The sequence below is a fragment of the Dama dama genome, chromosome 7 (genome assembly GCF_033118175.1).
Source record: "Dama dama isolate Ldn47 chromosome 7, ASM3311817v1, whole genome shotgun sequence".
NCBI classification, from domain to species: Eukaryota; Metazoa; Chordata; class Mammalia; order Artiodactyla; family Cervidae; genus Dama; species Dama dama.
In genome coordinates, this window is record NC_083687.1 from 26,982,973 (window position 1) to 27,006,966 (window position 23,994).

A 23,994-nucleotide genomic window follows, 5' to 3' on the forward strand; every position below is an offset into this window, starting at 1 on the left:
CTCGCATTCCACCGGGCAGCGAGGGGGCCGCGGAGCCGGGCGACGGCGGCTCGGCAGTGCGCATGCTCGCCGCGCCGGCGCAGGTTTCCGCAGCAGACGAGCAGCTCCGCTGCGGCGTCCGGGGTTTCCACCAGGGCCGGCGCTCCCGTTCGCGCAGAGTCCTTGGCCTCGGCGGGCCCTCGGCGTCCCTGCGCTCCGCGAGTCCCCGGCCGCCGCCCCAGCGCGCCGCGATCTGGCCCTCTGCCCCGCGAAGATGGCTGCCGTACGCCGGGCCCGCAGTTACTGCCGCTGCCTGGTGCGCTTCTCCGACCGAGAACTCTGCTAAGCCCCGCTGCAGCAGACGGCAGGAGTAGACACCGGACTCGCAGCGCACCTCCTCGCGGGGGCGGTGCCGAGGGGGCGCCGAGAGCCCCTCGGCCGCGGCCGGCCGGCCAGCCAGCATGGTAAAGCGCCGAGGGGCTCGGGCGGGCGGCGGACGGGAGGACCCGGGCCTGCGGAGGGGAGTGGGGAGGAGGAACCTGCGAGGGGTGGGGTCTGCAAGGCTACCACCATCCTGGGGTCCTGGCCTGAGGGAGAGGATGGTGGCAGCCTTGCCAGATCCCCAGAGTTACTTCCTGAGGAGCACCCCCGCACCCTTCCCCTCCACCCCACCCCCCAAGCTGGGGGCTCCAGGTTAGCAGAGAGGGATTGCTGGACGGCCGAGAAAAATGCCTCTCTTCGGCCTGATGGGGACATTGAACCAATCTCTTGCCTTTATTAAAAGCAGCGAGCGTAGATTGAGGTGAGCCGTCGCACTATCTGAAATCGGGAGGGAGCTTTGGCAAGTGAAGGCACTTGTTGATCGCCGTCTCTCCCCGCAAGAAACCCAAAAACAAAACCTGCCCAGCGAGCCGCCGTTCTGGCCTTTTAGGGCGTCTTGAGTTTAGGACGCACCTGCCCCAGGACGCGGCGGTGCCTAGGACAGGGTTTTGGCCGGCGGTTTGAGGGATTCTGTCGCATTTCACGGCCATGAAAGCCCGAGTGGTCCAAGTGGAGAGACTGAAAAGCTCCAGAAGTTGACAACGCAGGTTCCATGGAGCTCTTGCGTGCTGGCACGGGTAGTCTCTGCCCCCTGCTACTTTGCTTTGGCTTCCAATAAATTGTCGATGCGAGAAACTTAACTCTGGCCAAGTTGAATCTTCAAGAGTGAAATGATACCAAACTCATTAGTTTATAGTAGACACCCAAGTGTTTAGGAATGTATGAATGGTTGAATGAGTTTATGAAATCAATTTGGAGAGTATAAAAACAGTAATTAACTCTGCTTCTAAACTTTTAGAGAGAGTTGTCTGGCCAGGATTAAGCACTTAGCTTTGGGTATTAATCCCATCTGTGAAACAGTAAAATGATGAACACATGAACTACTCTGGTGAAAAGTGGTGTTAGGTCAAACTCAATTATGTAAAACAAACTGAAAATCTCTGCATGACAGCCGAAGACCTGCTTATTTCAAGTGGTATTTGAGTTGAAAAATGCAGTAAAACCCCAAATTTGATTTGTTTTTGTCATCTACTGTCAAAATCAAAGTCACAGTGGATTAGAGCTCTGTTACAACTCGGGGAAGAAGAAAGATGCTGTATTATTCGTTTCCTGTCTCCTTACCTCATCCTTGAGCTATGCATTATATATTTTCATGGCATTTTATTTGTTAATTCAGCCAATTTTTTGAGCACTTATCAGCCTGGCATAGTGCCAGACCCCAGATCTTGTTGCCAATGCACTAATTCTAGTGAAAGAGATGAAATCCCAACAAAAGTGTTCAGTGCTGTGATACCATCACAAGTGTATGGGAAAACAAAAGAGGCAAGTAAAGGGATCAGAAAATGTTTCCTACTGAGATAGTCCCTGAGCTGAGTCTTGAAGGATGAGCAGCAGTGTCCAAGAGGGAGGAAGAGGACACTGGCATTCCAAATGCTGAGAGAAATAGCATGTGCAAAAATTGGGTGGGGGGCAGCGCGAGAGAGAGCAGGGGGAGCTCTTGAGGTCAGTTTGGGAGGACTGTTGGGTTAGAGGTGGAGGCTGAGTTACTGAGATACACCAGGGACTAACGTCCCCTTCCACTAGCTGTCCTTAAAGTTTACAGTAATAGAGCAGACCCTTATATGGGAGAGAAATACACTTGTTAGATCTATAAATTCAAACTCTTCTATTGTGTAATTTGCATTAGTGATGTTCTTAGTAGAAAAAGTTCTCAGCTTAAAAAGAGACTAAAAAAATGTATTTGACAATACATATATTTTCCAGTTTTCTGCAAGTTCATCTGAGTCTCTGGCCTTTCTTGTTTATTTCTTCACCGACTCAGCCTTCCCAGAGTGCCAAGCACTTTAGCATATACTAGCTAGTTCGCCTCTTACAGGCCCCTCTGTCGTAAGTCTGCTTGCAAGAGATAAGATGGGAAGCCAGGCTTGTTTGTGTTGTGCTGTGAAGTAGTGCAAGTGTATCTGATTGCTGTGCTCAAAGATAGGTGCTAATACAAACATCTTAGTCCCGGGAGCAAATTAGAACCCAAACGGTCAACTGTAAAATTTACTGTGTTTGGAATGAGTAACATTAAATAGATGGTATTCTTTTTATTTCTAACTAACCTTCTAGATCACTTCCCTGATTGCAGCATTTCTTTATAGGATTGAACACTTAAAGTGTTGAGCAAGTCTTATTTGCCAAGAGGTGTGTTAGGTAACAGACTGCACCTGGGCAGCATTTCATTTTCAGTGGAAGGTAGGATTCAGTTTTATTTAGCAGACGTTTATGGAGACTAAAAGGATAAAGTGGAAGGATACTGACCTGGGGCCTCTATTAAGTCCTAAGCCATGCACAGTAATTCCAGCCCTTTATTCCACTTCAAGTCAATCCAGTATATAAAAAACCTGGATTTATTTTTTAAAAAAGGAAGGGACTTCTTTACAAAAACCTTCACTGTTAACATGTCTTTGATTTTAATGAGTTTTTCTAGTACATTTAAGATATTAACAAAGTCATTCACACATCAATAACATTCTCGTTTATATAAAGAAAGGAAAATCATATATGGGCTATATGTTCAGTCACCCAGTGGTGTCTGACTCTTGGAGACCCCATGGACTGCAGCACGCCAGGCCTCCCTGTCCTTCATCATCTGGAGTTTGCCAAGTTCATGTCCATTGAGTCAGTGATGCCATCCAGCCGTCTCATCCTCTAATGCTCTCTTCTCCTTCTGCCCTCAATCTTTCCCAGCATCCATCTTTTCCAATGAGTTGACTCTTTGCCTCAGATGATCAAAATATTGGAGGGCTATATATCCTCTTTTAAATGACCCAGGAAACAAAAGCTGTTTGTTGAACTCTGTGCTGCCATTAACTGTTACTTTCTGAAACAGATCTGAAACAAAGTGTTCTTTTTAACCACCTACCAACATTTTAAGCTGGAGACCAGTGAAATAGTTTATTCTACAGTATTAAAAAGTTAAAGTACCAGGTTTTTCCAACTGGAATCATTTACTTCATCTGTGAAGGATTTATCAAGAGAGAGACAACTATGTGTTTCACTGGTCAGTAGGCAGTGTAGGTTACCCAGGGAAACCAGGTGTCTGCATATTCTTCAGCTTTGTTTGTTTCCCTTCTCCTTAGGCAGAAGCTGAGGAAGACTGTCATTCCGAAGCTGTCAGGGAAGGAGATGATGATGATGAAAACGAAAGCCCTGCTGAGACGGATTTGCAGGTATGTTTCTTCATTTGTGCTTTTAATTCTTACTCTGTCGGTTTCCATACATAAGCAGGAGTTGGTCATAATTACGAAGATTCTTAGGTCCTTATTTGCATTGACTGTAACTTGTACTTTCATACTGGTTTTTGAAATGCTTCAATTATAACTATGTTATGGATTTCTTTTCCTGTAAAAAGTATCAGTGGCTACTGTGTCATTCAGTATATGGATTTAAAGTGTTCAAGGTATAAGCATGAGTTAACACCCATCACCTTAAAGAAAAAAATTGACAGATTTGACTGTCTAAAAGTTTGAGACCTGTGTATAACAAAAGATCTTCTAAATCAAGAGAAATAATTAGCTGGAAAAACTATTTACCATGTAGAGAGAGAGGGTTGATATCTCTCATGTAGATATAATATCCTTATAAAATTAGTAAGAACATAAGATAGATAAAAATGGACAACTAATGGAAAAAAATAATATATAATTATAATATATAATATATATAATTAATACATAATTAATATATTAAACATTTATTAATTAAACATTTGAAGAGATAATAAGCCACAAGAAGAATTTTATCAGTCATTGATCACTTTTATTGATTAGTCATTGGGTGGGGCCCACCTGGGAAGAAGGTGTGGTCTTGCTGAGACCTTAACCACAGGGCAGACAGCTGAGGGCTGTTTTTTGGTAGCACTGCCAGCAATTCCAGATGTGGAGGTGGGTGTCTAGGCAGCACACCAGAGCCCACCACACCAGAAGGCTTCACTTATTCTATATTAAAAAATTTTTTTAGTGACACATATTTAGAAAAAAATAATTTCTTAAAAAAAAAGGTTATTGCAGAGTTGAGCCTTATCACAGAATTTTGAGATGATGTTTTCCAAGTAGAAAGCTTGAAAACATCTAAGTTTAGACCCTAAGTGATGGCTTATATTTTCAATTCCAGTTAAAATTTGATTTCCTCGTACCATTAGATTTCTCCTGTATAGAAAATCTTATTTTAGCAAACTTTCACTGTTTCCTCAAAGTCTTAAGCAAAAATTATCTTGGAAGATAACAAGTATTTAGTGGTAGTAATTTAGTAATTTCAAGACCGTGTTTTCTCATCCAAGAACATGTATGTGTGTGGACATTGGTGTTGGACTGTTGACAGATTGTTCCAGAGTTGAGCTCCTCTTCCTCGGCAGGTCCTAAGGCATCCTTCTCCCCCTCCCAGGCACAACTCCAGAGGTTCCGAGCTCAGTGGATGTTTGAACTTGCCCCAGGTGGGGGCTCAGGCAATTTAGAATCTCGACCATGCAGAGCAGCGCGAGGCTCTTTTCAGAGAGCAGCGGACACCAGAGGAAAGCAGGAGCTGGCGAAAGAAGAAAAGTTAAGTGTTATGGGCGTTGTACATGGAAAGATGTGGACAAGTGTGCCAGTGTCTCCATCCCTCAGGACTTCTTGTAGGTCTTTGGATGATATGTTACTCCTTCTTTGTTACAGGTACACAGTCTTGCTGGGACTCTTTAGTAATGCATATACTCCTGAGATTCATTTGGTCTCTAAAAGATAGATTCCTTTGAATTTATTAATAGAAGCCCAAAAGAGGAAAAATTTGTTCAAATGTTAACAACTTCCCAAAGACCTTAATATAGTATTTGGTTATATTTTGAGTTGAATAAATTTAGTGATGCAGTGATCACTTCCTTATCCTGGAAGATTTCAGATGCTTTCTAGTGGTTCACCTCTTTCTAATACTTGATCACACACAGCACACCCAGCCCACCGATTCAGATTTCACTACTTCGGTCGGTCCCTCTGTGTCCGTGGTTGCTCACCTTCCTAGTATGATACAGTGTAGTGTTTGTGTGTAAGCGTGTACATCCTCCAGTGTATGTTAAATCCTTTCTAGCTTACTTATAATACCCAGTGCAATGTAAATGCTCTGTAAATAGTTACAAGTACAATGTCAGCACTACATAAATAGTTGCTAGTGCACAGCAAATTCAGGTCTTTTCAAAACTTTCCGGAATTCTTTTCAAACATTTCTGATCTGCAGATGGGTTGAGCCTGAGAATGCTGAGCCCAGGGATGGGGGGGGGGGGGGGGTGTGTGTGACTATATCCTGTTACTACACAGGGGCTGTCATCTTCACACCGTTAGACCCAAGTTTTCATTTACAAAAATTTGCCGTTAAATAATCGACATTACGGTGACAACAAAAGACATCCATATTTGTTTTATTTCAGTTTAGTTTGGACATACTCACAGGTTCATGACCCAGGAGAGTCTTGTGCACACCTCCCATCCTCCCTTGACGATGTTGCCTTCCTCAGCTAGACTTATTGGAAGTAGATAGAACCTTGGCACAATCCACAGAGCTTATTCAGATTTCCAGGCACTCGACTGTGGGAGTGTATATAAATAGTTCTCGGCAGCTTTATCACACATGTAGCTTTATGTAGCTACCACCAAAATCAAGACACGGAACTGTTTTGTCACCGCAAGGCCCCCTTTTGCTACCTCCTTAGTTACACGCTCTCTTCCCCACCTCCTCCACAGCCGTTCCTAACCACTGGCAACCTCTACTCTGGCCTCTGTTTCTATAATATTCTTTTGATACTCAAGAAATGTGTAATTCCTTTGAGATCATCCCAGCTGTTGTGTGTGTCAGCGGTTTGTCCCCTTTTTACTGCTCAGTCGTGTTGCATGGGGTGTACATACCCCACTTTGTGGGACCACTCACCTGCTGAGGGACCCGTGGTTTCCAGTTTGGGGCTGCTCTTACTGGAGCCACTATAAATGTTCATGTTCAGGCTTTTGCATGAACATAAGCTTTCATCTCTCTGGCCTAAGTAAGTGCAGTTGCTGAGTTGTGTGGTAAGTGCCTATCTGGTGAAAAGAAACTGCACTCTTTTCCGGGGCTTCTGCACCATTTTGCGTTCCCTCCTGCAGTGTATAAGTGACTCAGTGTCTCCGCATCCCCATCACCCTTGGTGTTGTCATTACTTTTTAATATTAGCCTTTCTGATAGGTCGTTGTGTCTCCCTAATGGCTAATGATGTTACAAAACTTTTCATGTGCTGTTTCCCATCTTTATAGGCCCCTCTGTGAAAAATGTTTGTCTTTTCTGATCAGATTTGCTCATATTTTTACTGCTGGATTTTAAGAGTTCTTTATGCATGCCAAATACAAGTCCTTTGTTGATTATGTGGCTTGTAAGTTTTTTCACTTTGTAGCTCATCTTTTCATTTTCTTAAGAGAGAGCTTCACAGAGCAAAAGTTTTTAATTTTGATGAGGTTCAGTTTATCAACTTTTCCTTTTATGGATTGTGGCTTTGGTGTCAAGTACAAGAATTCCTCACCCAAGTCTCCCAGGTTTGTTTTTTTTTTTTCTTTTTCTTTCTAAAAGTTTTTAGAGTTTTACTTTGGAGTCCTTGATCCATTTTTGAGTTACTTTTTTCTGTAAGCTGTGAAGTTGAGGTTGAAGTTCACTGTTTGCCAGTAGATGTGTAACTGCTGTAGCATGTTTGTTGAAAAGGCCATCGTTATACCACCCAAACTTATTTTTAATACAGATTTTCAAATATTGTTTTTCATTGTTTGTTTTTATAGGCTCGAGAACTCTTCCTAAAAGCAGTAGAAGAAGAACAAAATGGAGCTCTTTATGAAGGTAAAAAACTCAGATCCCAGGTCATCTTGTCATTATGTTTCTGAATAACATCTCTTCATTACTAACCAGTTTTTTCTAAAAAACTGGAATATATTTGCTCTTCGTTGCTGACCAGTTTTTAAAAAACTGGAATATATGAGAACATCAGTCTCTGTATATTTGAGATTGTTTTTTTTAAGGAATGAAAAATAAAAATTGTATTTTTATATAACCCATCTCTTTCCAAAAAATAGTGCTAAGAAACATTGTCATATGGGTAGAATGAATAAAATAACCTTTTCTAATTTAGAGTTTAACATTAATTCTTCATTATTAAAGTCTTAAAAATATTGTTAGTCACTGAAAATAGGATATGCCCCTTTTATAGGTAAGTGTTTCTTCAGAGGAGGAGAGTATAAAGGACAGGTTGAGGAACATGTACATGTTTTCTCAATTTTAATTTACATTTTATGAGAAGGAATACCCTTCAGCATTTATTGTCTGTTTTGTTGGGTCTGTAGAAATAATGTAAGTAAACCAAGAGATGAGGCTGTTTACCAGATTAGGTTTATAATAAGGCTTTCATTTCGTGATAGAAAGCTATTAATTGGGGCATGGAAAAATGCTAGTGCTTGAGTTGTTGGGAAATGCCCCCCAGATAACATTTTCAGAGTTGTTGCATTTATTTGCAAGTTTCTTCTAGTGGTGTTTTTACTGACATAGGAAAAGGGCCCAAATGATGACATCCCTCCTCAGTCTTTATTAGTCTACGAGAGTCCTGTCTCCATGTAGTGTACAGTAACTCACCCCAAGTGGCAGAACACGGCAGAGTGGATGAACTGAATGGGCTTGGTTTGAGGGAAAAGAATTAATCACCTTCTTCAGCCCCAAGTTATATGATCTCTCACTGGTCTTGTTCTAAACCACCTGGCCAGGAGATTTATTTAAAAAGAACTTTTATAGGTTATTTAACTAAATAACAGGCAGCTGGAGTAAAGGAAGATTGAGTTGAAGGATAAATTCAAAAAAAAAAAACAAAAAACCTTATTCTACTCAGGAGGAAGCATTTGATTTTCCTAAGCTCTGCACACCAGAAAGAAATTTGCTTAAAGTTGTTTTTGCTGGGGCTACAGCAGTGTCATTTTCAAAGCCCAGAGAAAGACTATTACATGTAAGATCACTTCTGACAATATATGAGAGGCTGAGAAAAAAGATGGGCTAAAAGATAAGGGTAAAATGCAACATCTTAAGTTTCTGTAACCTGAGTGCTTCAGAAAAAGACTATTTCTGAACTAGTAGGGTTTGAAAATGAGTTTGTTCACTGCTCATGTTGCATGTAGAAAAGGGGAATTTGGCTGTTTGTAAAGAAAGTTACCAAATTAAACCACGGTTAGCGTAATCAAAGGAAATGACGAAAATGTGTGGTCATAGCTAATTTAGCTTTATTTCTTCTTTTAGCCATCAAGTTTTATCGTAGGGCTATGCAACTTGTACCTGATATAGAGTTCAAGATTACTTATACCCGGTCTCCAGATGGTGATGGCGTTGGAAACAGCTAGTGCGTATATAATCTGATAGACAGTAATATATAGAATTTGTTAAAGTTAAGCGTCTTTGCCCTGTTGACTCTTAACATGATAAGAAGACAGTGCTAATTCTGTTAAGTTTCACAGTCTTTAGTATGAAGACTTGTTTATAAAGTTGTGTACATTTTTTTAATTAGGGAAATTTTAAGATTAAAGTATAGAAATGCACATTTTAAACAGATATAACAAAAATAAGGTAATGAAAGAGGTTTTTTTTTTTTCTTTTAATAAAAGCAGTGATTACTGAAAAGAGTAAATTAATGGACATGTTTCAACTTTCTGAAATCTATAAAGTCAAAATGATTAAAATGTAATCAGGCCAAAGCTGAAAAAGGTTAATAATGGTTGAAATTGGGTACATGAGGTTTTATTACACTAGTCTTTTCTCCTTTTGTATCTGTTTGAAACCATACATTTTTAAAAAGGTTTTTTATTAGGAAAATGCTAGACTCTAGTCAGAGTTGGTTTGTAGATAGAATATTGTTAAGACTAACATCTCTTTAAAAGCACAAGGGCCAGATATAGGTGCTTTAGTATGAAGACTTGTTTATAAAGTTGTAGAAATTTTTTTTTTTTTGTAGAAATTTTTTAATTAGGGAAATTTTAAGATTAAAATATAGAAATGCACATTTTAAGCAGATATAACAAAAATAAGGCGATGAAAGAGTTTTTTCTTTTTTGTAATAAAAGCAGTGATTACTGAAAGGAATAAATTAACATAATTTTAAGCCAATACTTTGAAGTTGCTCGTAAAAGAAACCTAGAAAAGTAGAATTTTGGTAATAAGATATTATGTTAGTCAGTATTAGACAGTTACCTCTGTTATGAAACAGTTAAGAAGTTACCTTTATTGATAACTTATGCTGACTGCCTTTTTTAACTGATTATAGTATTAACACTTAAGCTTTGACTAAGCCATATTAAAAATATCCCATTGAAGTCAGCATTTGTTGCCTGTTTGAACTTTGGTGCTAATAATAATTGTTCACCAAATTAGATTTAACAACATGAGGTAGTTCATACTCAAAAAGACTTGTTTGACGTTTTTCTAAACCTTCTTTAAATTTAGGGAGAGTCGTTTAGACCCAGGTCTTAGCCAGTTTTATAAATAGATGCCAGGTGCTGTTAAGAAAGGTAGTATTAAAACATTAAAGCAGCATTTCTTTCTCTCCCATCCTGTCATACAGACCCAGATATTCTGAAAATTCTTTCAAAACAATAGTTGTTTAATTTCTTATCAGAACTAATAGGCCCTAAAAGCCTCTGCTGGTTTTCCGCCTCCTCTAAAGAGTTGGTAGCAGAGCCCTGCAGTCCCTCCAGCTTCAGCCACATGTCCATTGTGTTGTCTTTTAATAAGCCCTTCCTGGTTTTCTAACTTCATCCTCATCCATCCTTTTTGTAAGTGTGATCATTTTTAATGTTACCCTCAGCAAAAATGGAAAGCTAGATATTTTCTAGAACTCTTAACTACCCATCTGTTTATGCTGATAGATTACTCATGGACCCTGCTTTTTAAAATTACATATTTTCCTCTAAAGGAAGGGCTATAAGGCACATATATTAGAAAGCCTTCTTGGTAAGTAAGTACCTCAGATGACATCTGTATATTTTTTTATTGTTAAATTAGAATGGATTATGGTCACTTAAAAGGCTATATTTACATATAACTTAAAAAAAATCATTTGAAATTCTCTTTTTTTACTAATTCATGAAATCGCTACCTTATCATAAAACTAATTAAATCTCAACACCTATATCCAAAAATTCTTAGTTCTTCCTCTGTGGGAATTAAAATTGCTAAAGCTCTTCTCTTCAAAAAGTTGGTATGGTACCCCTTTGCAGGGCAGGGTAAACTTTTACCATGTTTTTGAAAACGAGTAGTAAGAAGTTTGCTTTTAGATGACTTTTTCTAAAGCAAATTTGAAAGTACTTTGAAAAATCAGTTTCTAAGCTGTGTTGTGTAGACTGGGGCACTGGGTTTATTCACCTCCCTTCTTTTCTCAGCATTGAAGATACTGATGATGACAGCAAGATGGCAGACCTCCTGTCCTACTTCCAGCAGCAGCTCACGTTTCAGGAGTCTGTGCTCAAACTGTGTCAGCCTGAACTCGAGAGCAGTCAGACTCATATATCAGGTGTGACTTCATGCTCCTTGTAACTCAGAAATACTTTTCCTTAGATTTAAGTTTCCAAACTTATAAAGTCAGATAACTGTCATACAGTTGCTTTAGTGCCAAGTGTAGTGGCGGGAGGGGGGGGTCTAATTATAATTAATTTGTGTAGACAAATAAGCTTCTCAAGGTCTGAAGTAGGGTGGAATTTGTAGTGTAGTTGGTCAAGGATGCCATTCTCTTTACAGTGATGGTCTCAGAGGGTGAATACCTTTAGTTGGTGGGGCAGCTCTAAGAAAACTGGATAGAAAGGTGATAACGATAACCCTATATGCAGAACAGAAAAAGAGACACAGAAATACAGAACAGACTTTTGAACTTTGTGGGAGAATGTGAGGGTGGGATATTTCAAAAGAACAGCATGTATACTATCTATGGTGAAACAGATCACCAGCCCAGGTGGGATGCACGAGACAAGTGCTCCGGCCTGGTGCACTGGGAAGACCCAGAGGAATTGGGTGGAGAGGGAGGTGGGAGGGGGGATCGGGATTGGGAATACATGTAAATCCATGGCTGATTCATATCAATGTATGACAAAACCCACTGGAAAAAAAAAAAAAATAATAATAATAATTAAAAAAAAAAAAAAAAAGAAAACTGGAGAAATGCTGGTATCTTCAGGCACTTCAGCCAAGTTAGACAGTTGTCCTGAAACAGGCTGAGTGTTTAAAAATGAATGTTTTCTCTTTCTTTCCATGTGTTTAGTGTTGTTTAATTAGCTATGGGAACTTTTCAAAGGAGACCAATTGAAAATTTTCAAGGAGATGAAAATAATTTTTTAATGTTAGCAAATGCAGTGCAGATCATACATATGTATACATACTAGATTATTTTTTCTAGTATTTTTATATATCTTGACAATGAGATGACCTTCCACGGGAGAGGGAAAAGTAGCTTCAGAGATGTTCTATACTGAAAAGACAAAGATATTTGTGTCTTGATGTTAGGAGCCATTATTTCTTTCGGGTAGTTAAGTACACGTCTCAGTTCTGAGACGATCTGAAGGGTGGTTTATAAAATTTTTGGAATAAAGATGTCTGCACTGAGTCAGGTGATGGACAGGAAGGAGAGGAGGAGAGTCACTGAGGATGGTTTCCTTTGCAGCCCTGCCGATGGAGGTCCTGATGTACGTCTTCCGTTGGGTGGTGTCTAGTGACCTGGACCTCAGATCATTGGAGCAGTTGTCACAGGTGTGCAGAGGATTCTATATCTGTGCCAGGTATTTCCTTTTTTTTTTTTTTTTTTAAGCAACTCTGACTGTGGTGAAAAACATGAGAAAGCAACCAGTGAACTGGGGAAAAATATTCTCAAACCAGATATCTGATGGGGATTGCTACCCAAAACATATAAAGAACTCATACAACTCAGTTGCAAAAATCCCCAAGTAACCTAATTAAAAAATAGGCAAAAGACCTTAGATGTTTTTTTCAAAAAAGATATTCCATGGTCAACAGGTATACAAGAAGTTGCTCAACATCATTAGTCATTAGGGAAATGCAAGTCACAACCATAGTGAGATATTAGTTCACGCCTGTTTGAATGGCCATCGTTCAAAAGACAAGAGATAAATGTGGATGTTGGTGGGATTGTAAGTTGGTATAGCTACTATGGGAAACAGTATGGAAGTCCTCAAAAAAGAAAAAATAGATTTGCTATATGAGCCAGCAGTTCCACTTCTGAGTATATACAAAAAGGAAATGAAAACACTGATTCTAAAAAGCATCTGCACCTCTTGTTCATAGAAACATTATTTATAGTAACCAAGACTTGGAAACAACCTAAGTGTCCACGGATGGATGAATGGATAGAGAAGATCTACATATATAAGCAGTGGAATATTATTGAGCCTTAAAAATGAGTAAATCCTCCCATTTGTGAACACATGGATGGACTTCTAAGGCTTTATGTTAAGTGAAATTAAGTCAGACAGAGAAAGACAAATACTATATGATCTTATGTATAGTAATCTACATAGAAAAAGAGAATGGATTTGTGGCTACCAGAGGTGAGGGAATAGGGATTAGAGGAAGATGGTTAAAAGGTACAAGCTTCCAGTTTGAAGGTAATTACTAGGGATGTGATGTAGAACCTGATGGCTATGATAACCATCACTCTATGATAGAAGGTTGTTAAGAGAGTGGGCCCTAAGAGTTGTAATCACAGGAGACCTTTTCTTTTCATTGTTGCTCTATGAGTTAATGGATGTTCACTAAACCTATGGTGGTTTATTTCACAATAGATGTTAATCAAACCATCATGCTGTATACCTTAAATTTTTACAGTGATGTATGTCAAACATTTTTCAATAAAACTGGGGAAAAGTTATGCTATACTTTTAAAATCTTGCATGTGAAGAATAATTGTAGTTTAGTATAATATTTAAGACAGGTAATCTTTTATGAGGGCTTATATAAAAATATATATTTTATCCTTAGCATCTAGAACATTTTTTAGGTATTTATTTATTTTATTTATTTGGCCATGCCAGGTGTTAGTTGAGGCACTCAGGAACTTTAGTTGTGGCACTCGAACTTTTAGTTGTGGCATGTGGGATCTAGTCCCCTGACCAGGAATCGAACCTGGGCCCCCTACATTGAGAGCTCAGAGTCTTAGCCACTGGATCACTGAGAAATCCCTAGAACTTTTTATAATTTTGGTTCTTAAAATTCAGATGCATTGTTTTAAAGTAACCTAATTTCAGTTGAAGTCCTGTCTTTTGGGTAAAACATTTGAATTGCTTGAAGGCTTTGTTTTTTGATAGTTCTGTGTGCATTTCTATTTAACAAGTACCTCTCAAGCTCTCTAGTTACTCCATTAATTTTTCTTTTAATTATGCATGAGAAGGGAATTAAAACAGATCTTCAGGGGTAGGATAAAACTTGGTTGCAAAAGTATTCATTTAAAAAAAAAATACATTGCAGTGTGTGTTTGTGGGATGTCTCTTTTTTCAGTCTGGCTTCCGAATAAATAGTTCCTATGTCTTATTTCAAGTTACAGATGAATTTAAAATTATTTTGTGTTGTGTTAGAATCAAGTCAGTTGCTTTGCCTTTTGCAGTAATCCCGTAACAAAGTCTTGTTACAGTTAGGGTTGGTGCCATCTTCAAAATCTATCTCCAAAAAAAAAAAAAAAAAATCTATCTCCAGTCTGAGCGTTTCACTGTTTCTCTAAGTACCATTTTGGCTCAGCCACCATTAGGCCTGCTCTAGATTATGGCATTGGCATCCGGTGTAGTCTCTGGACTTACACTCTTACACTCGAGCTCATTCTCCATGGACCAACCAGAGTCCTCTTTTAAAAGGATCAGTTATACTTAAAACCATCTAGTGGCCTCCTCTTCGCTCAGACAGCCGCTGCCTCCGTCAAACCTCCCCCTCCCCTGTCCCTAACCACCTCTCCACGGATGCAGTCTGCACTTCACCCGTCACTTTGCTGCAGCCACACCATCCTTCTCGCCCCCTACTGAGCATGCTGGCCGCACTCCAGCCCTGGGGCCTCTCCTGCTGTGGCGTCTGCCAGGATGCCCTTCCTTGTCCCTGTAGACACCTGCCCAGAAGAGAGAGTCTGTTTCCCACCCCCCTTGTCCTTGTCCTTCACCTAGCTTGCTTGCTTCTCACACTGAGCACACTGCCTAAAACTTCTCTCTCATTTTCTTGTTTTTCGTTTGCTTTCCCTGTAAACAAGCGGGGCCTGTGCCCTGTCCATCAGTCTGTCCCAGTGCCCAGCATGGTGCCTGGCCGGAGCGCAGCCAGTGTTGCTGAATAGAAGATGCCTGTTGGCAGGAATGTTTCTCTTGTCTGAGTGCAGATAGGGGCTTACCTGGTAAATACATTGATGTTGTGCATTTATTCCCTAGAGACCCTGAAATATGGCGTTTGGCCTGCTTGAAAGTTTGGGGCAGAAGCTGTATTAAACTGGTTCCATACACATCCTGGAGAGAGATGTTTTTGGAAAGGCCCCGTGTTCGATTTGATGGTAAGTTGAACTCTTTAGAGCAACAGAGATCTGTTGTGCTGATTTTGATAAATACATGTCTTCATTTTCTATACCAGACCTGAGTACTATCAGCATATTTAGAGGAAACCACAATAAAAATAAAGCTGGAAACGTGTTACATGATGGTAAAAGGTTTTATTTAAGTTCTTTTTTAAAAATCTGTTTCTTTCTGTAGGCGTGTATATCAGTAAAACCACCTATATTCGTCAAGGGGAGCAGTCTCTTGATGGTTTCTATAGAGCCTGGCACCAAGTGGAATATTACAGGTACAACTGTAGTAACTCAGTGAGTGAAAATTTTCTCTCTCCAAGTGTTAGTGCGTTAGTTATCAGACACTGGTTTTGCGTGGCTTTTGCATTTATAGACAAAATGGTCCTCAGTGTTTTTATCCAGTTTATAACAGGAGCTGCAGTCAAAGAGCCCACAGGTTAAGATAGATCAGGGAATTCCCCTTGGCCTCTAGATCGAGAATTACTTTGTATTTTGGAGCTCCTCCTTGTCTTCTGTCTTATCAGAGTGCTTGGGCTGCTATTCAGGCTCATCCTCCCCAGATATCCATGTCACCGAGGAACAAGTCGGCTGTGCTGACTACCGTGGAGTAGACAGCATTGGGCCTCACTCTTGTGTGGCATTAGATAGCGCTGTAGGGAGAAACACACAGAACTTTAACAGAGCAATGTTTAATCCAATTTATTTCTATTCAGTGAGTGACACTAAAAGTTCCATGGCTCCCTCTAAGGAAGGTAATAAAATGCTCTGTTTCTCTGCTTCTGGCCTCACGTGTCACGTTCGTGTCAGTGATGTTTTGCCAGTTCTTTGGCCTGTGGTATCTCCCTTTTGGTTTCACGGCAATGCATAAGTAGGTCTTGGGACCAGTAAATAGGGACACATTTCATTTTCGCGTGTGGTGTTTTGGTGTCTGCCTTGTCCCGCAGGTACATAAGGTTCTTCCCGGATGGCCATGTGATGATGCTCACCACCCCCGAGGAGCCCCAGTCCATTGTTCCGCGCTTAAGAACCAGGAATACCAGGTAGTGTCTTTCTGTAGTTTTCTATCCAGTTCACATTTTAGGTGGTAGCTTGCAGATTATGTAACTTAATACTGGATGATGAAAGAAGCAATCATCTGGGGCACTTGTGAAAAATAACTGATCCTGGGACTTACCTGGCAGTCCTGTGGTTGGGAACTTGGTGTTTTCACTGCTGAGGGCCAGGTTCGATCCCTGGTCAGGAACTAGGATCCCACAGACCGCACAGTGTAGCCCCCCCCCGCCCATCAACAACAGCAACAAAAAATACCAGTCCCTGGGCCTCTCCCTGAATACATCCTTCAGTAAGTCTGCGGCCTTGGAAACTAGATTTACTCACATTGTACCTGATTGCCCTAAGGCTAATTGAGTGAACACTTCTAACCCATTACTTTCTCAGTTACTTAAATATACATAACGGATAAATAGATTTAAAGTGTTTTTTGTTTTTACTTTTAGAACTGATGCAATTCTACTGGGTCATTATCGCTTGTCACAAGATACAGACAATCAGACCAAAGTATTTGCTGTGATAACTAAGAAAAAAGAAGAGGTAAGTATGCCAGGTGGAATTGACAGTTTTCTTTTAATTTCTGTACCCTGCTCATTCAAGAGTTTTATTAAAAGTTTTTTCTTAAAGTATAGTTGATTTACAATGTTGTATTTGATTATTCAAGCATTCTCGATTAGAAAGGATGAAACGTACTCTTTCATAATTTATACTGTTACACAAAATGGGTGTTGACCTAACAGCGTATCTCTGAAGAGAACTGGAAGGTTTTTAAAATGTGGTTATTTTTTATCGGATCAACTTATTTGTTCTCCAGGTTTCCTTTTCTGGTCCAGGCTTTTTAAACACATGAAAATGTAAAGCCAGGATTTCCTGTGAAATAACTAGTACAATTATATATGACTGTGTTTTTGGCTTTTCTCATTTTGAATCATAGGAGATTTTCTTTCTAAATTGTCTCATATGGATAATTCTTTCACAGAGATATTTTTAGAATTTCAGTTTCTACTGGAAATAAGCTAAAGTGAGATAATTTCCTTCTTCCTGTTCTTGCAAAAGGAAAAAAAATGCCAAGCAAATACAATGGCAGAATCATGACGTTCCAGAGTATTTTAAACTCTCTTATCAGATTAAGGGACTGATTTTTTCCAGCTTTTCTCCATGTGCATTTTTTAAACTCTGGTTAAAAACCACAGTGTGTACCCAAGAAGTTGTGAGGTAGTTGGAATAAATATTTCTCTGTTGTTCTTATAATTAATATAGTTTTTGAACGAAGTTTCTCTTGTGTTAAGTCCCACTCCCCACCCCCAGCAACCACATATGGGAATATTTGTTGTTGTTCAGTTGCTCAGTCCAACTCTTTGCTACCCTATGGACTATAAGCATCCCTGTCCTTCACTATCTCCTGGAGTTTGCTCAGACTCATGTCTACTGAGTTGGTGATGCCATCCAACCATCTCATCCTCTGTAGTCCCTTTCTCCTGCTGCCCTCAATCTTTCCCAGCATCAGAGTCTTTTCCATTGAGTCAACTCTTCGAATCAGGTGGCCAGCATATTGGAGTTTCAGCTTCAGCATCAGTCCTTCCAATGGGAATAGTTAGTCCTTCATCCGTGAGTCCTGTGGCTCTTCGCTGTGGCTTCTCCAGCTCCCTCTGGCTCCTGGAATCAGGGGCTACAATCTGAAGGGCAGAGATTTTTACTATCATGGTGATCATGGCCTTGAGTTTCCTGAGATCAGAGCTGGGGAGTTGAGAGGCCCCCACTGTTAAAATGTTACCTAATAAGAGAGTTTAGGCACTCCCATGCTTATGACCAGTTTCACTCCAGACTATGACACAGTGAAAGCGTATGTAGTGTCGACATTCTTATGTTTTAGCAACATTCACAGAAGTGTGGTTCCAGTGAACCTTGTCACATCTGTTTCTCTGTAGACTAGTTTTCTGTTATTGCAAAAGATAAGTCATACTCTGTGCTCTTTCTACCCCAGTGTTTTCAAGTAGAAGGAAATATTAGGCCTAGAGATAGACGGGAGTTTGAGTTCCCATCTCTGACACTGACCCTGGGTTGCCCGTCCTGGGTCCTCATTCCCTCAGCCATCACACAGCTACCATGCAGTTACATGTCATACCTAAAGTCGTCATCCCGATTGAGATGATGTAATGGAGGGAAAAGCCTTCTGCTTTTAGAGGCTGTCATGTATTTCCAGGCACTCATACACATACACTCATACACAAAGGTCTATCTAGTCAAAGCTATGGTTTTTCCAGTAGCCACGTATGAATGTGAGAGTTGGACCATAAAGAAGGCTGAGCACTGAAGAATTGATGCTTTTGAACTGTGGTGTTGGAGAGGACTCCTGAGAGTCCCTTGGACTGCAAGGAGATCCACCCAGTCAATCCTAAAGGAAATCAGTCCTGAATATTCATTGGAAGGACTGAAGCTGAAGCATCCAATACTTTGACTACCTGATACGAAGAATTGACTCATTTGTAAAGACCCTGATGCTAGGAAAGATGGAAGGCATGGGGAGAAGGGGACGACAGAGGATGAGATGTTTGGGTGGTATCACTGACTCGATGGACAAGAGTTTGTGCAAGCTCCGGGGAGTTGGTGATGGACAGGGAGGCCTGGCATGCTGCAGTCCATGGAGTCACAAAGAGCCAGACACGACTGAGCGACTGACCCGAACTGACACATGCTGGCAGTTGATAACCAGTGTAGCTGTCTATCCTGTGTGCAGATAACTGTGTGACTTAGCACGTTGCTCAGGTATTTCCGTGTAGATGCGGCTCCATCCGTGTCTCTTTCCGTGAAGTGAGGCCCCACTGTTGCTCACGCACCTCCCCTCTTACAGAAAGCACTTGACCATAAATACCGGTATTTTCGCCGTGCCCCTGTGCAAGAAGCCGATCAGAACTTTCACGTGGGGCTACAGCTGTGTTCCAGTGGCCACCAGAGCTTCAACAAACTCATCTGGATACACCACTCTTGTCACATTACTTACAAGTAGGTGAATGCCATAAAAACCCCAAGGGTACAGACTCCCCGTGCCCTTCCTGCCCAGCTGAGGACTCAAGTAGGGTTTGATTCCTGAGAGTTAATGTTCAGTCACAAAGGAAAACCACAGTATAATCTTCGGCAAACCAAAGAAACAGCCAACCTGAAGAAAACTAAAAGTGGGCCAGGTGGAGTGTCCGGAGCTGCCCACAAGGGTCCGTGGACACGTAGGCGGGCACCTCCCCTGACAGCAGCCCCCGTGAGTCTGGCGGGCCCTGGTCACTAAGTTGCACGAGTGTGACTTCAGTCATTGACTTTCCAAGGCAGTTGTGAAACACCAGAACTTCTTTCTTCTCCCATGTTTCAGTCTCATCCTTTTCTACCTTATTTCCATTTGGTTTATCCCCAGGGATTATACACAGATTTTAAAGTAAGGTGTAGTTAGGAAAGGAAGTCTGCTGAGATGATCACCAGTGTTTCAAAGCCAAATTAGTGGTTCCTGTTTAAAGCCATTAATGGTTCCTAATTTAAAACTTTTTATCCTGTGAGTTAGGATTTACTAGTGTGAAACAGTGAATGAACAGATGAGAGTGTGTGAGAAAGGAACAGTACTGAAATGAGTAAAATGTGAGAACTAGGAAAGTGAAATTTCAGTTCATGTGGTTACTGATGTTAGCTGTTGTGAGGTTTGAAGGAATGTTGGTGTGTGCCCGAGGGTCATTCCATGCCAGTTGAGTCCAGAGTTCTGAGAGGCAGGTTGGAAGTCGGTCGCCTTCCATCAGCCTCTCTAACATTACCTCAACCAGGTTGCTGAAAGCTTCCTCAGTCATGTTACCTTATGAGTATCTTCCCACTCATCTGGGAGGTCTTGATAGAAAGACCATTTTTTCTTGCTTCTCTTCCTTATCTACTGGTCCTCCTGTCTTCTTTCTGCTTCTCTGAATAAATTGTGAAGTAGAATTCTTTTTTTGTTTGTTTGTTTCCAAAGAAACCAAACCCAGAAGTAGAGCCAAGCAAATGATATTTATGAAGTCACTGGAATTTTCTGTTTTTGTTCATTTCTTTTCTTTTTTTTTTTAGGAGAAAAATAAAAGGCTGTGGTAATATATCACCTGCTTCCTCCTCAACCTAAAATTATGCTGTTGATCATGCAAATATTAAATCATTAAATCCTCTTCTGGGATTATAATTCTTTCTAAAATACGTTTTAACAAGAGCCATAAAATGTTTAGAGCCTTTGACTTAGAAATTGTTCCTTGGGAATCTTTTCAAAGGGCATAATGAAAAATATCAAAATCATTTATAATTGCCTAACACTGAAAACTAAATCCTCCAGCAAAGGGGGAATTAAGTAAATGTGGTAAAAGCAGACAGTGAAATATTATGCAGCCACAAAAATGGCTTCTGAAGAATATTTAATGATGTGAGGCAGTGCTTTATGTCATGATGTATAAAGCAGCGAGATGACCAGCGGAGTAGGACCTCAGCAGTGAAGTTCAGTATCAAAGTTGAGGCCCTGCGTGAGTGGAAATGACTGATTTTTCTTTACGCTTTTCTAATATTTTTTGAATTTTCCACAATGCACCTATTTTATTTAGAATTGACTGAAATGAACTAAAAATGAAAAAAAAAGGCTAATGCCTAAAATTAACCCCCCCCCCCCCCCCCACTAAATGTAGACAAGAATTTTAAATGAGCTGAAATCTCCTTGTGATGAGTGACTGTGTGCTCTCTTTCCAGATCTACTGGAGAGACTGCGGTCACAGCATTCGAAATCGACAAGATGTACACACCGCTGCTGTTCGCCAGGGTGAGGAGCTACACCGCCTTCTCGGAGAGGCCGCTGTAGCCCTCACATCCGCCCCTGCCGCGTTGCATGAGTAAAAGTATATAGAGAAACAGAGCAACCTAAGTTATAAATGTATATATATATATGATATATATATATGGAATTGGAACTTATTTTACATTGTCGGAGTTCTTTCAAGAAGAGTATTAAATTGATTATTTTTTTTATTTAAAGGGAAAGTTGATTCTTGGGGTGTTTGTTTTGAAATTAAGTTGAAATTATTTTAAGTTTCAGGACACTTATGTTGTGAAAAACCACATGAGGTTTTAAATCATGCCCTTTTTCAAGCAGACCTCAGAGCAGGCTCTGTCACGTAGGCCGCCTTCTGACCGATCAGCCCAGTATTGAAACGCATCAGGGGAGCACCCCCGTGGGATCAGCATCTATTTCACGCATGACATAGCGTCTTTTAACTAAAAGTTCAAAATGTGAACCCCTGTTCTGAATCTGTTTGAAACTGTTTGACCAGTGAAGATCATAAATAAAAGATTTCTTTCAAGAAAATGTATTTGAATAGCCTTTTTCAAACATCAGAGTAATGAACGGTCCTAAGGCAGCCAGCGAAGGCTCACAGATAAAGGAGTCATCTCAGTCTTTATAGGCAGCCACAGTCTGTAGTGTCTGTACTGGACCCCATCTAGGCCCCCTATAGGTGTGTAACATTAGGTGAGAAGGGAGGACTCCCTCGGGGCCAAGACTCTGAAAGAGCAGGAAGTGAAGTGAAAGTTGCTCAGCCGTGTCCAGACTCTGCATCCCATGGACTGTAGCCCACCAGGCTCTATCCATGGAATTCTCCAGGCAAGAGTATTAGAGTGGATAGCCACTTCCTTCTCCAGGGGATCTTCCCAACCCAGGGATCGAACCCAGGTCTCCTGTATTGCAGACAGGTTCTTTACTGTCTGAGGCACCAGAGAAAGAGCTGGAAAGGATCCTATAAACCCAGGCCTAGCTCCTCCAGATCTCAAACTGGGAAAAGAGCCGGCCCTGACCTGTATGTTAGCACCCTAGCTGCAGTGCTGAGTATTTCATTTCAGAGTTTGTGTCTGGCACAGTTCTACCAGGTTCAGATTTGGTTTTGGCTCAAATAGAGCTCAAGTCTAGTACTGTGTACTTTCAGAAGTTGACACCTGCCACCACGGTTGCTTTCCAAGTTCAGAGTGACATTAAAAGATTCTTCATAAGTTCCTACAATTCAGTGTGGGGATGGCCTTTTAAAAAGCTAATGTAATATTAAACATGAAAACCAGACTTCCCTGCCTGTTCAGTGGTTCAGAGACTTCATGCTTCCAATGCAGGTTCAGTCCCTGGTCAGGAAACTGAGATGAACATGCTGCAAGGCACAACCGAAAAAAAAAAAGATAAAAACCATCCATTCAGTATGTGTTTCGGGAAAAGCATTCCATTTAGGTTGGCTTTCTGCAGCGGTTTGAGAAATGAGGAATGCAGTCATATTGCAAGGAAGTGCAAGCCAGTGAATTCTGTGCCAAGCTCAACCTGCACAGGAATGGGTGAGCCAAGACTGGAACTAATTAACAGGCTCAGTGCCTTTGTGACACATTCCCTGATTCCACCAGGGAGTGTCCATTTTTTGTTTTCCCAAAATACCCCAAATTCCCACTATCCCAGCAGTTATCACACTGTTGTTTTTTTAACATGCCAGCCTCCCTCCATAAAACTTGGTTCTTTGAGAACAGAGGGCTATTTCTCCTAAATTCCTGATCCCAAGGCACCCCTGGGCTGTGAAGATTAAATGAAATAATCCCTAGAAAATGGTACACATTCCAACAGGGCTCTAGAGCTTCCAAATAAATGGATGCACTTTTTGACACTAGGGGGCGCTCTTGTCCCATTGTTTTGTTAGCTTTTTTTCCTAGTCCCGTGAGGGAGGGAGCTGGTTTACACATTCATGGGAAAACAGGGGCATCCCAAACCCTTCTGATTGGCCTACAAAGCTTCATGTGATAGGAGCTAAGACTTAAGGGGTGTGTCCAGAATGAAACCCCATCCTGATGACAGAGCCCTGACTCCAGCTATGCATAACTCCTCAGAACCCCCAGTTTTCTTGGCTAGTGTTTATCTGGCAGTTTGTCTTGGCTGTTTGAGGAAACTGAATATTCTATTCGGAATGAATACAAAAAGGATCCTGGGATGAGTCATCTTGGGTCAGGTTAGGGGGTAGGCAAGATGGGAAGGGGCACAGAGTGGCCAGCCTATCCCCATTTCACACACAAAGGGCCTGATTTATAATTATTGCGTACTTGGGAGGCCCCTGAGCCCTACTTCCCAAAGTCGTCTGCCCAGTGCGGACTGGGCATCACCCCTAAATCCCCTCAAGGCTTCCATAGCTGCACCTTCTGCTTCTGACTCTGATAGACATGTGATTGTGGAATTGAGAGTCACAAAAGCTTGCAAGACTGATCTAAGATTTGACTGATACCAGAATCTGGGTGTGTGTGGGTGCAGCAGAGTGAGGGGGAGAGTGTGAAAATTTCCTCAGCGGTATAGGCTTCTTTGTGTGTGTGTGTAGTGTTTAATGTCAGATCTTTGTTATTCTTTGTTTTTTTTTAATATACATTTATTTCGGTTGCACCACATGGTGTGTGGGGTCTTAGTTCTCCAGGGTTCAAACCTGTGCCCCCTGCAATGGACGCATGTAGTCTTAACCACTGGACCATCAGAGAAGTCCCCTAGGCTTCTTTCTAATGAAAGGGATTTCTGTGCAGACTAACTTTTATTGCAACGCTGGAAATACATTCAACCCAGTTAACTGTGCGCAGGCCAAAGGGGCAGTAAGTTGAAACCTGCTACGGAAGCAAGGTAACTAGTCATTTTATCGTCAAAATCAGGACACTTTTCAGGGGAAAGGAGAGTGTGTTTTGTAATTACGCTGAGACAACCAGCTAACTTGAGACTGTTCTGGGCAAGTGGGGATGGACTGTCATTCTACATACCAGGCATTGCCAAGGCTCTTCCACCAGCTTTTCATCAGATT

The 23,994-nt window shown here is 41.1% G+C and overlaps 1 protein-coding gene across 5 annotated transcripts; it reads left to right on the forward strand.

The window, feature by feature from the left end:
• Nucleotides 1–222: 222 nt before the first annotated feature.
• Nucleotides 223–21,510, forward strand: FBXO9 (F-box protein 9). 5 transcript variants are annotated; one of them, XM_061146921.1, is made up of 14 exons: nt 223–443; nt 3,645–3,734; nt 4,948–5,101; nt 7,327–7,386; nt 8,824–8,923; nt 10,956–11,086; nt 12,227–12,341; nt 14,979–15,097; nt 15,294–15,384; nt 16,054–16,149; nt 16,606–16,699; nt 19,011–19,162; nt 20,234–20,253; nt 20,894–21,510. In XM_061146921.1, exons 1-14 carry the CDS (start codon nt 441–443, stop codon nt 20,965–20,967), a joined length of 1,299 nt encoding a protein of 432 aa, XP_061002904.1. In that variant the 5' UTR covers nt 223–440; the 3' UTR covers nt 20,968–21,510. The 5 variants fall into 5 exon arrangements, with proteins under 5 accessions (XP_061002904.1, XP_061002903.1, XP_061002905.1 ...); XM_061146920.1 differs by lacking the exon at nt 20,234–20,253 and having other exon boundaries at nt 224–443; XM_061146922.1 differs by lacking the exons at nt 4,948–5,101; nt 20,234–20,253 and having other exon boundaries at nt 224–443; nt 7,329–7,386.
• The last annotated feature ends 2,484 nt before the right edge of the window (nt 21,511–23,994 follow it).